General features: G+C 42.8%; 1 protein-coding gene across 1 annotated transcript in view; it reads left to right on the forward strand.

Annotated features, from left to right (window-relative positions):
- Positions 1 to 13,456, forward strand: part of PPM1F (protein phosphatase, Mg2+/Mn2+ dependent 1F) — a 45,572-nt gene that overhangs the window by 14,663 nt on the left and 17,453 nt on the right. The window contains exons 2-3 of the mRNA XM_080985202.1: positions 3,300 to 3,430; positions 13,176 to 13,378. Coding sequence (XP_080841328.1) covers positions 3,300 to 3,430; positions 13,176 to 13,378 — 334 coding nt within the window. The remainder of the gene's footprint in view (positions 1 to 3,299; positions 3,431 to 13,175; positions 13,379 to 13,456) is intronic.

The following is a 13,456-nucleotide window of genomic DNA, read 5'->3' on the forward strand; positions in this document are numbered from 1 at the left end:
AAGAACGTTTTAGCAGCTGAACAAGACAAGAAACCTGAGAAAGTAAGGAATAAAAAGAACAAAGGACTAACTACGACACGGAAAGAACAATGGGAGGAGCAGCAAAGACCAAGGAAATTAAAGGCATCTATTAGACTGGATTTTTGAAGTTAAACATTATTAAAATAAACAAATTAAAAGAAAACCGGCAAGGTGGAATGGGAAAAATCTGGCCATGGACTTGAGATCTCCAGGCTGACAACATATAGACTGATGGACATGTGGAATTCAAACCGGGGAAGGGAAGGGGGAGTTTTGGAATCCAAAGGCTAATGTAACCATCTTTTTGAAACTTCTTATACTTTTTATCTTCTATTTCTTTATATAACTTTTGTATATTATGGTATTTTGATTTGGCATGTTTAAAAAAAAGGGAATTCGTGGAAGGAAATTGGGGTTGATCTTGGGGAAAAATCTTTTTTCTTTTTCTGTTAATGATGAGGGATGATGATAAAATTGTATAATTTAAATTGGTTAATGGGTTAAACATATTAAGTTTTAAAATGGGAGTGAGAGCTTGTGGAACCAAATTAATGAAAGGGGAATACAGTCGGGGGGGGGGGAGGAGGGAGTCCTAGAAAGAAGATAACGAAAGTAAGGCTCTAAATGTATTCTATCTTTTCTTTTCTGTTATTTTTCTATATTATTGGAAATTCTAATAAATATGATTTAAAAAAAAAAAAAAAAACATGTGTGGGGATTTGGCAGGGCAGAATGACAGTCCACGTGAAAGGACTGATTCCTCGGCTGGGCTGAGTGCTTGCTGTGAGAGATTGACAATATTGTTGATCTTGTTTTGATTAGTAGCCTGTAGGTTGGAAAGGTTAGAGAGTTTCTTGTTTTTCTGTTTTTTCAGTAGCTCCAGTTGAGAGTGGTAAATGTTTTGTTTTTCCTTTTGGAACTCTAGACCCAATGTATGGATGGGTACAAAAGACTTGGAATCAGGGCCCATAGTTTAAGAATTCCAGCTCAAATTAAATCCTGAAAATGATCCTTCTCCTGTTTTGGGAGGTGGGAATCCTACCATGTGAACCTAGCGCAGGCTTGTAAAATAACTTCAATAGCCTTCCTTCCGTCCTCTTTTTTTACTAGCCTTGCTTGGGGCTGGCAGAAAAGGGACAGAGAGCACCATTCTCCTTGAAGCAGCCCCACTGCTTTTTTGCTAGGTGCAGCGGAGGGGTGGAGAACTCCAGCCTTCAGCTGTGTACACACCATATGTTAAAAGTACATTTAAAGCACATGGCTTCCCCCAAAGAATCATAGTCGTTGTAGTTTACCCCTCGCAGAGTTTCAGTTCCCGGCTCCCTTAACAAACTACAGTTCCCAGGATTCTTTGAGAGAGGTCACTTGCTTTAAAAAGCGTGCATATGCAGTCTTTGCCTGCCAGCCTGCTCAGTCGCCTGCATGGAATTGCTTCTCAGCTATGGCTGTCCGTCTACTGCCTTAAATGCACGCCTGCCCAGCTAGAGCTTATTATATTATATGTTACGTTACCTGGGTGAAGGGCAAACCATGAGGTAACAGAATTCTGTTTTATCACTAGGAAATAGCAGTTTGCCTTCTGAAAGCACAGATATATTCATGGCTGCCCCTGCAAATCTTTCCTCTCCCATTAATGGAGCTGCTTCAAAAAAAAGAAAAAACAAAACCCCATCCGTTCAGCATTATTCCTTTTGATGTGCAGTGTGGCAGCCACATTCCCTACGCTCACCACAAGCAACGGTTGACCATTTTGTGACCCTTTCCCCTTCTTATTCCTCCTGCCCCACTATTTTTGTTTGGTTCTTCTAAATCTGCGCATTCTCCCTTTGCAACACTGCTATGCACTCTTTCTCCTTATGTGAAAGAAAATGGCAACCACGAGTCTGTAAGTGGTGACGTACACAACATACATTTAAAGCACCGCTCCCAAAGTGTCTTGGGAACTTTAGTTTGTCAGTGGCACTGGGAATTGTAGCTCTATGAGGAAACTACAGTGATATCTCAGGTTAAGTACTTAATTCATTCCGGAGGTCCGTTCTTAACCTGAAACTGTTCTTAACCTGAAGCACCACTTTAGCTAATGGGGCCTCCTGCTGCCGCTGCGCCACTGGAGCATGATTTCTGTTCTTATCCTGAAGCAAAGTTCTTAACCTGAAGCACTATTTCTGGGTTAGCGGAGTATGTAACCTGAAGCGTATGTAACCCGAGGTACCACTGTACCAGTTCCCAGGATTCTTGAGGGGATGTACTTTAAATATACTGTGCGTATGCAACTGTAGCTTTCTGCAACAATGCTATCCATTTCTCATGTACTATCACTATCACTCTCATGTACACACTAGTACTGCGACTAGCACAATTGCTCCTGAAGAAGTGTGCTTGCACACAAAAGTTCATACCAATAACTAACTTAGTTGGTCTCTAAGGGGCTACTGGAAGGAATTTTTTTCTTTTGTTTTGACTATGGCAGACCAACACGGCTATCTACGTTTAACAATTGCTCCTGTTAAGAATAAAACATGACTTAATGCTAGGCCAGTTTTTTTTGGGGGGGGGAGGGGTGTTTGTTCACCTAGCTCTCCACTTAGCTTTTTCCAAACAGGAAGCAAAGTATTGTTCATGCCAAAAGATGCAGTTTGTATCCTGCAGGAAATTCTGGGAGGGAAGAAGGATGCTATTGTTGACATCAGTTTCCAGCACAGAATCCAGTTGCTTTGAGAAAAAGAGAATAACAGGAAGTGCCTCGGATTAGCTCATAATAACTGAAAACAATCCCCTTGCAAGCATGCATAGAATGGGCAGAAGTCCTTCCAATGTAAACTGGATCTTATATGTGTGAATCCTAAAAATGAAATACATAGATAAGAGTACAGTACAGAATAGGTTGCTATGAGTTGTACTACTCTGGGGTGAACCATGGGTTTGGTTCCCTTTTTTTTTTTTTTTTGCCACAGCCAAAAAAAGTTAAAATGTACCAAAAGATTATTACTCTTCATTATAGAAATCTGGCGGCATTTACTTAATAGGAACAGTGTTGTTACCTTGTATTTGCATCATCCCTTCCTCCAAATGCTGAACAAAAAACCACCACCATAATAATAATTTTATTATTTATACCCCACCCATCTGACTGGGTTGCCCCAGCCAACTGCCCTGCAAATCATGAAGAATAGATGTGTGAGTCGGAATCGTAAACATACTTCATTTTAGACTTTCGTCAACTGCTTTTCCTTGGCTATGCAGTCCATTTCAGTCCCTTTCCTTTCTTTCCATAACAGGAATGCACCGCCACTCCTTGCAGCATCTTTGATTCATGCTGCCATCCACGATATTTTGCAGACGGATCTTAATGAGTTTAAAAAGCAGAATGTGGAAGGGGAGGAAGCTGGAGATCACGAGACGGAGCCCTGTAAGTATATTTGCCTCCCAAAGTAATATGGGAGTCTGAGCTCAAGGTCATTACTATTCAAGTAGATGTAACTCAACCTCTTTTATTTTCATTAATTTAAAACATTTTTATACCACTCTCCATCAAAATTGACTCCAGGATTGTTTACAGTAGTTTATGCGACATCCAGGTAAATTTACAATTCTTACAAGCATCATCATTGGCACATTTTTAGTCCGAAAAAGAACAGTATTGGCACCTTGAGGGCATTCCACTAATGGCATAATCACAGCCAAAAAGGTTAGCTAACACAGTGCAGTAATATAACCAGGAGGTTACCAGAGAATGGATGCAAGCTGGTGTTCTTGATGTTGCTAGATGGCAGAATTAGAAATAGTGCTTTTATTGTTTTCTGTCGTTTGAGAATTTCATTGCACAAGACACGGCACAGCTGCAGAACAAAGATAGCCCTTGATGAAAACCAGCAGGTTGTTGCAACAAAGCAAAGGAGAACAGTAAGACAACATTGATCAGCATGACTAGCGGCATTTGGTCTTTCTGCACCAGCCCAAGGAATTGTTGGCATCCTGCTACAATATTTTGAAAAATGGGGACTATCAAGATCCAATTATCATGTTAGTTTTTGATGATGGCAGTGAAGTTGCTAACCAGGGTAGATTTGATTAGATTTAAATCAAATCAATTTAAATCACTATTTAAATCAAATCGATTTAAATCACGGTTTAAATCACTAATCAGTAAGACTTGATTTAAATCAATTTTTTTTTTTACAGAAAGACTCATTGTTGCTGGTATAATCTTAATATTTACAACCAGATGAAGGTTTCATTTTTGGAATAAAATTTTTTCAGTAGTTTTTACAGTTATATACTGATTTGGTTATACTATAGTATTAGAAATACATAGACAGATAATTATGAAATTATTGTGAGGTTTAATAAGTTAACTGTTTATATTTGGAAAACTTTTCTGCTGTACTTTATTGGAAGGAGAAAAATAATCATTTCCTTAATAACAGTTTAAACAAATTACAGTCATACCTCGGGTTACATACGCTTCAGGTTGTGCGTTTTCGGGTTGCACATGGCGCCGAACCCGTAAGCACCGGAACAGGTTACTTCCGGGTTTTGGCGCGCATGTGCAGAAGTGCTAAATAGCACTATGCACAGAAGCGCCGAATCGTGACCCGCGCACACACAGACGTGGTGCTGCAGGTTGTGAACGTGCCTCCTGCACAGATCACATTCGCAACCCGAGCGTCCACTATATATAGCTAAAGCAGTAATATTATAGCATATGTATCCATGTTTGTTAACTGATGTGGTTAAACTTTTTTTAAAAACAACAACACACACCTTAGAGTTTTAGCACACATGAAAAACTTAAAACAAATCCTTATTTCCTGATGAGTAGCCTTTGGACTATAATTTAACCTAAATAGAATACTATCTTTAGAAAGATTTTTTTCCTCCAAAAGCATTTTATTTTAAAAATCCAATTTAAATTTTAAAAATCTGATTATTTTTATTTTAAAAAAAACATTGATTTTTGTCCACCCTGTTGCTAACAGCGTTTCATGTTCAGTCATGCAAATGGCATGTCTCTGCCATTGAAGAGAATGGGATGGTTACTGTATTTACAGGGAACCCAGTGGAGCCCAGTAGTTCCAATCCTGTGGGTTGTCACAGTTTCTCAGCCTTGTTTTTCTGTCTGCAGAGTGGGATTCAGATGGATGTAGGGATTAGATCCAAACAACCATGAGCAGAAGTGGGGAACGCCACTAGTGTGGTTCTGTGAACGTTTACACATTTGCACAGTGCTGTGATCAGTTGCAGGTATTCGGCTTATGCGAGACATTGCAAAAACTCCTGTATAAACAGATTAACCTCCTTAGGTTTGACCTCTCTTTTCTTGCACAGCGCTTTAGGGTAAAACAGTCCTTGGGGAAAACATAGAAAGCCACATTATACCAAATCAGACCATTGGCCCATCTAGCTCAATAGATTGGGCTCTCCAGAGTTTAAGGCAGGGGAGATGTCAGGGATTTAGCCTGGGACATTTTGCACGCAAAGCACCATTGAACCGCTGACTTCCTGTGAGCAGGGAACACCTCCCACAAGCAGAAGGGGAACCTTTGGATTCAAGCCAGCAGTTTGGGTTTCATACAGTAAAAATTGCAAATCACCTGACAGACTAAAATGCTATACACATGCCTATTAATGATACATTTCCTGTAATGTCGCCCAAGATTTGATCTTCCTAGTTGGCTTTAATATCCTATTTGGGGGCAGTTAAATAGAGTGTTGCTTACTGTTGCGGAAGGATGTGGCTTTATGTCACGCAAGCGTGAATGAAAAAGCAAAAACGCCCTTCCTCCTTTTCTTCGCTAGAATGTGGTGGTGGATGAAATTGACAACGATGCGGCTAAGACTGCCGTGCAGACATAAACCCACATGTACCTAAACTGTCTTGAAGCAATCATAGCCACTTATTATTATTACTCAGCTCTATAATAACCGAGCCTCTCGCTTTCCCTCCTAACCATTCCTCTCTCCAGCTACTCTTTGTATCTGTCACCAACATTACCATCTGTTCTGTAAGCCGAGCACGAAGCCTTTGATCCCTCCCTCTTCCCCCTCCTACTCTTAGACTTCTCTGTTCCTTCGGTTTTCAAGGGGATGCCAGTTCTTGTTTTACATCACTCATGCAAAGTTTATATCCCACCTTTCCTCCTAGGAGCTCGAGACCACGTGTGTGGTTCTCTCTTCTCCTCTCCTCACCCCATTTATAGACAGAACAACCCTGTGAGATAGATCCGGCTGAGAGGAAGCAAATTGCCCAAGGTCACCCACTGAGCTTCCTGACTGAGTAGGGCCCCAGGGACCAGCAAACTTTTTCAGCAGGGGGCTGGTCCACTGTCCCTCAGACCTTGTGGGGGGCCGGACTATATTTTGGAAAAGAAAAAAAAAACCACGAATTCCTATGCCCCACAAATAACCCAGAGATGCATTTTAAATAAAAACACACATTCTACTCATGTAAAAACACGCTGGTTCCCAGGCCGGATTTAGAAGGCGATTGGGCCGGATCCGTTTGCCTATCCATGGAGTAGGGAGTCGAACTGTGGTTTCACAAAACCCCATCTCTCTCTCTTCTCCCTGCTTGGGTGTTCATCCTCCAGTGAAGGATGTTGTTGAGAATGTCTGCAGTTTTTCCAGGGTTGTTGCAAAAAACGTTACAGCAAATTTGGGCTGGGTTGATTTTTTACTGTTTGGCAAGGTGGCCAGAATTATGGCAGACAGCACCCAGAACATGGAGAAGGAGGCTGGGGAGGTTCCCAGAAAGTAGAGGGACATAAATAGCCCCAGGAGCAGTAGGGAGGTGAGTCAAGGCCAAGGTGCAAGAATGCAGCTGAAACTTTAAAAATGCACACTAAATATTTTTAAACTGGTGAAACATGTAACAGAATCATGTGTCTGGATATGCCCACTGAAACAGGAACATTTTCAGCAGAAAAAAGAAAAAAACAGTGGTGGCACCTGCCTAATGTTTAGTTCCAGAATACAGGTGCTGCCACCTTAAAGGAACAACTCTTTGCAAATGCAGAATGGGCATTGCATGGCACTTGCAGTTCTGTAGCTCCAAGTCGGCACACGTGGGGCAAGGCAATCCCTTAAGAAAACTGGTCCCAAGTTGTTGCAGGCTTTGTATACCAATAGGCTCTTTATACTCCATATACCTTGAGTTCAGCCTGGGATTGAACTAGCAGCCAGGGCAAATCTTTGAGCACAGGTGTGATATGCTAGGGGACTCTCACTCCTCCTGGCAACCGTTCTGCAGCATTCTGCACTAACTGCAGTTTCCAGACCAAGATCGAGAGATGCCCCATGTAGAGTGCTTTGGGGAGTACATAATGATGGAGGTGCCCAGCATTTCTGTGTCTTAACGTTCCCCTCCCATAGTGCACATGGCACCTTTCTTGGCTGAAAACTCCAATCTTGCTCTGGTTTTCTCTGTTTGCTACAACTTTATTTTCTCCACTCAAACCTCAGTTGCCTTCACAACAATCCAGTGGTTGTCAGTTTGATTTTATTGTTCCTTGCGTTTTAAATTGTTCTAGACCTTTTTTATTATTTGGTTTGTTTTGCTTTTATCTGTTGAGGGGCAATATATCCAGGTTATATGGTGTTCCCTAATCAGCCATGAAGTTTACTTGCAGATATTGGGTGACTCCCCATCTCTCAAACTAGCCTACATCACTGGCCTGTTGTGAGGATGAAATAAGAAGGTGGGGCAAGCATTCCACCCTGAGCTTTTTGGAGAAGGATGGGATCTAAAAGTAGTATATAATGCGATGATCTTGCCAAATCCTACGTACAATTCAGTTCCTCTCCTCAAGCAATCTGTTGGGTAACTGTTTCATCTGAATCAAAGTGAAGTAATAAGTTGGCTCCATCTGTTGGGGATTATGAAAACTGCATGTCATTTAATGACAGAGAGAGCAACATATTGCATTTACTGTGACTTTAAAGGGTAAAGGGACCCCTGACCATTAGGTCCAGTCGTGACCGACTCTGGGGTTGCGGCGCTCATCTCGCTTCATTGGCCGAGGGAGCCGGTGTACAGCTTCCGGGTCATGTGGCCAGCATGACTAAGCCTCTTCTGGTGAACCAGAGCAGCGCACGGAAATGCCGTTTACCTTCCCGCCAGAGCGGTACCTATTTATCTACTTGCACTTTGACGAGCTTCCTCAGTGCTTTCATTTCTTTTCTGGCCTTGCTCTTTTTCTGAAAAATTTCTGAATGGAAGAGTATAGTCTTATATTTGTTTGATCCCTCAGATTTGCACAAAACTAGAAAACTGTGCTGAGATTTTACAGTGGCCAGACTTGTGTGCTTCTTGCTTACTTCCTGGGCAGGGATTCTTATTTTTTAAAAACAAAGTGCACATACTCTGTTGGTACTTAACCGGCATAGTAGAACCAGCAAATCAGAAGGCAGGAACAAGCTCCCAGCACCACAAAGCCTGGCTCAGTGTCTCGTAGCAATTTGTAAGCAGCCAATATTAAGCTGGTCAGGTTGGATGTAATCGTCCTTTCCCCTGAAATTCAGAAATAACTTGATTACTGGCAAAAAAAAAGGTTCCTCCCAATAATGTTCCATATAGAATGAGTTACCAGCAGAAGTTGGTTAAAAAAACACCTAATTTTTTAAAAAAGGGAGGGGGGCTGAATGAGCCATAAAGATAAAGGTGTCACATCAAGAGAAGCTTGTTTACATTTGGCAAACAGCTGTTGGGGATCCTCAAGCAAGTGATAAGATCACATGGAGAGAAAGTTGGAAATAGTTCTTAACTCCACGCCTCCAAAGCCTGTCACCAAACAGGGCATATTTACAAATCGGCCTGAAACATGGGAGGCTGCCTATTGTGTCAGACCATTGGTCCATCTGGTTCAGTATTGTTGACACTAACTGGTAGCATCTCTCCAGGATTTCAAAACGGGGTAGAATCATAGAAATGTAGAGTCTGAAGGGACCACAAGGGTCATTTGGTCCAACCCCCTGCGGTGCAAGAATCTTTTGTGCAACATGGGGCTTGAACCCACAACTCCAACTGAGGGTAGTTCCCCTCTCTTTCTGGACGTACCAAGGATTGAATCTGGGACTTTATGCATGCATAGAAGATGCTTTCCTTATGAGCTGTGGCAACCAGGGAGTTGAGCTGGATCAATACAGTGGTACCTCGGGTTACATACACTTCAAGTTACATACGCTTCAGGTTACAGACTCTGCTAACCCAGAAATAGTACCTCGGGTTAAGAACTTTGCTTCAGGATTAGAACAGAAATCGTGCTCCAGCGGCGCAGCGGTAGCAGGAGGCCCCATTAGCTAAAGTGGTGCTTCAGGTTAAGAACAGTTTCAGGTTAAGAACAGACCTCCAGAACGAATTAAGTACTTAACCCGAGGTACCACTGTAGATTATGGCATATCATAGCAAGAAAGGGATTTTCCCTGTACCTTTTCTTATCCTAATGTAACTGCATGTGGTGAGATATTTGTATGTGCCCCCAATGAAAATTAAAGCTTTCTTTTTTCAAAGAAAATACTAGTTTTCAAACCGCCCTGTTGACATGTGGGTCCATGGTTTTCAATTTCACACAAATTGTTTCCTGCAGGAAGCTGAATTGGTAAGGTCCCTGCACAAGGACTGAACCTGTTACCATCCCTAAATATGTGCTTATTATTTAAGGTGCGCATTGCTATGTTTCCTGCTTTACAGTGCAAATATAGTGCCAACTAAGCATATTTATTCTCCAAAGTAAACCCCACTGAATTCAATATGGCTTGTTCTCATGTAAATGTGTGTAAAATGGCAGCCTTAATGTATAAATCTTCGGAATAGTCCCTCTTGGTTTAGGAATCAGTGCAAAAAAGCAATAGTTCTCACTTAGATCTGCGGTTCTATAACTAAACAGAAAAGGAAACAGGCTTGCTATGCCGCAGAATACCTTTCCAGAAGCAAAATTTGTTTTACAGCAGGAAACGTGTAATAAATAGAATTCACTTTAATAAAGCCCATCTGTCACTTCTGCAAAACACCTGAAGTGACATACAGTAAAATGGAAATCCAGCCCCTCCAAGTTAAGCACAGTTTTGTTCTCTTCTATTAAAACCAGTGGGAAATACCTGAAATAACTTGACTGTTGGTGGTTTATGCCTGAGTTACCATTGGATACAGTTGTTAGCCACATTGTTATGCAAAGTATTCTTCCATCTAGTCTGGGTCACAGTTGCTGTACAAGCAGTTTAGATTTCGAGATGCTGTGTTGGTACTGAGGATGGGACAGAAACGTGACTCAACTTGCCTTTGAAGCCAAATCTGTCAAATTTGCAATTCTTGAAACAATATTGAGGACCAAAACACAGCCATCCTTCAAAATCCACACTTACTTTAATTTTGCAGTGCAATCCTCCAACAGAACAACGTCTACAAAAATGCATATATTAGGGTGAAATGGTCATAAAAATGAATATATTAGGTGGGAATGCACATAATATATTCATTTTTATATTTTTATGAAAATAGCAAGCCATAATGCAATACGGTAGGACAAATTGCTTGGAAAAATGTGGTCAAAACTGCATTAAAAAAAATGATTCTTAGAAGAAGTTTGTACTACAGTGCTGAAGAATTATCATTTTTTAAAAAAATGCAAATTGCTGCAGAAATGTCGAGAACTGAATTTCAGAGTGGGAGAAACGAGAAGCTACGAGAACTAAAATTGACAGATCCCTCCATCCCTACTAGGGACTGCCTGTGTGCTTTTATCTTTATCATCATGTTGCCTGCTCTACCTGTACTTTTGTATATAAAGATATTATTATTATTGGCATTGGTATTCAAAATCAAAAGTAACCATATCAGTCCGTAAGTTTAAAAAATAATAATCAAAAATCCATCAGATGTCAAGCAAAGCCGGCAGGGAGGAGTAATGTTGGCTGATGCTAAAGCCCTGTCGTCTTTTGTTTAGTCAGACTTCAGATGGAATGTGGGAGGTGGTGGCAGACAATTGGACAAGGCTCTGCTAGCAAGGTGCTAGGCAGGTTTCAAGCTGCGCCTAGGAAGATTGGGTTGTCAGGTAGCAGGGCTGGCCCAAGACATTTTGGCATCTGAGGCGAACCACGAAACGCCAAGCCCCTCCCTGCCAGGAAAGAAGGGGTGAGTGAAGATCTGCATCAGGAATGCAAAGGGAATAAAGATCTACAGCAGGATCTGCTGCTGCCCCTGCGGATCCTGCCGCCTGAGGCCGTCGCCTCACCTTGCCTCATGGGTGGGTCGGCCAGCCCTGCCTTTCAGGGAGCAGGGGACACAAAATAAAACAGTAGTTGGTACTAGGATTAGCTGGCACTCGTGCGATACTTTTTCCTTTCATAATGGAGACAATGGATCAAGCACCGGGGGGGGGGGGGCATACCTTAAAAACTTAACGAAATGCTGAGGAGTTGCTTTAGGGGGCAGCATAGCTTGCTGACATTTTTCCAAGTTCTTCTTTTGAAAAGCATTTATGGAGTGTTCCAATGCTGCAGTATTAACATAAGTGTGCTCAGCATCTGAAAACAAATATGCACATATTTTTTTTAAACAAGCAAGCAAGCAAACAAACGACAAATTGGTACACACTGGTTGGAGGTGGGGAGCGGTTAATGGTTTCTTATTGAATGTGGTGCTATGAGCATTAGCCAAAAGGTGCATAGATCACAGGCAGAGAACCTGTGGCCCTCCAGGTGTTACTGGACTGATGCTCTCATTAGTCCCAGCCAGCATTGTCAATATTGGTAAGGGATGAGGAGGAGTTGCAGTCCGGCAACATGTGGATGGCCACAGGTTCTCTGCCTGTGATCTGAGACAGGATACAATAAGGCAAAACGAATGAGAAGGGAGAAAAGCAAAATAAACAAGTTCTGGCACCAGCACGTTCATATTAATACGTAACGAAGTTATGTCCAGTGAAATGTTTACTTTTAAGGAGGCAGGTCCAGGAGGGGAGAAGGCCAATGGCAGCTAGTCTCATCCTGCAGAGGGAACTTGGTTGTCTGTTTTCTCCCTCTGATACTGTGGTATTGCCCTGTTCTAAACAACCAACACCTTGGGGAAATGAACAGCAAGAAGCAAAGTTTTTGTATCACACAATTATATCATAATTTCTTTGTGAAACATGAGGTTGGAGTGAAATGCCCACCTCAGGCAGCACAGGTGCAAGAGATGGCACTCCACGTACCTCACAGTTTCCGCCGCCACCAGAGTGCCCCCGGGGCAGAGAAGCCAAGCAGCAATACTTTGTGGAATGCCCTGACTCTTGCCCCGACTCTGCCAGTGTGGGTGGGGGCAGAAGGCGGCAATTTCCGTTCTGTCTCAGGTAGCAAAACGGGACGAGCCTTCCCTGTCTCCTACGCTGAGCAACACAACCTTAAAAAGGTAAAGGGTCCCCTGACCATTAGGTCCAGTCGTGGCCAACTCTGGGGTTGCGGCGCTCATCTCGCTTTATTGGCCAAGGGTGCCGGCGTACAGCTTCCGGGTCATGTGGCCAGCAGGACTAAGCCGCTTCTGGTGAATCAGAGCAGCGCACGGAAATGCTGTTTGCCTTCCCGCCGGAGCGGTACCTATTTATCTACTTGCACTTTGACGTGCTTTCGAACTGCTAGGTTGGCAGGAGGGACCGAGCAACGGGAGCTCACCCCATTGCGGGGATTCGAACCGCTGACCTTCTGATCGGCAAGTCCTAGGCTCTGTGGTTTAACCCACAGTGCCACCTGTGACCCTAACACAGCCGTAATCAGTCCTTAATGAGAAGAGTGGAACAGCCTTTAACACCATTATGGTTGTTTTATTAAAATCGTGCAGTATCTTAGGTAAGTACAGTGGTACCTCGGGTTAAGTACTTAATTCATTCTGGAGGCCCGTTCTTAACCTGAAACTGTTCTTAACCTGAAGCACCACTTTAGCTAATGGGGCCTCCCGCTGCCACCGCGCCGCCGGAGCACAATTTCTGTTCTCATCCTGAAGCAAAGTTCTTAACCCGAGGTACTATTTCTGGGTTAGCGGAGTCTGTAACCTGAAGCGTATGTAACCCGAGGTTCCACTGTAAACAGATGAGAAAAACCTCAATCAGTGGCAGGTTGAAGGAGAAAGCCAAATGATTCAATGTAAGCCCCCTAAGATGACTTCTCTCTCATTTTATTTTCAGTGCTGGATGGAGGCCCTTTGCAACGCTGTTTCTTTAACAAACTCTGGGACGTTTGCTGCAAGTGGCAGAAGCAGCCGCCTCCGCCTCCGAAGCCGCTTCATCGCTACCTCCAAGTTTCCATCCATGCAACCCGTAATACCCGCCGGAAAATGGAGGACAGGCATGTTTCCCTCCCAGAATTTAATCAGCTGTTTGGCTTGACGGTACGTTTCTAGGGCTCAGGTGAGAGAACACTGGTGGCGTCAGGACAGAAGTGCAGAGAGCCACTCAGGAGGAATAAG

The sequence above is a fragment of the Podarcis pityusensis genome (assembly GCF_964106645.2).
Source record: "Podarcis pityusensis genome assembly, chromosome: 16".
NCBI classification, from domain to species: Eukaryota; Metazoa; Chordata; class Lepidosauria; order Squamata; family Lacertidae; genus Podarcis; species Podarcis pityusensis.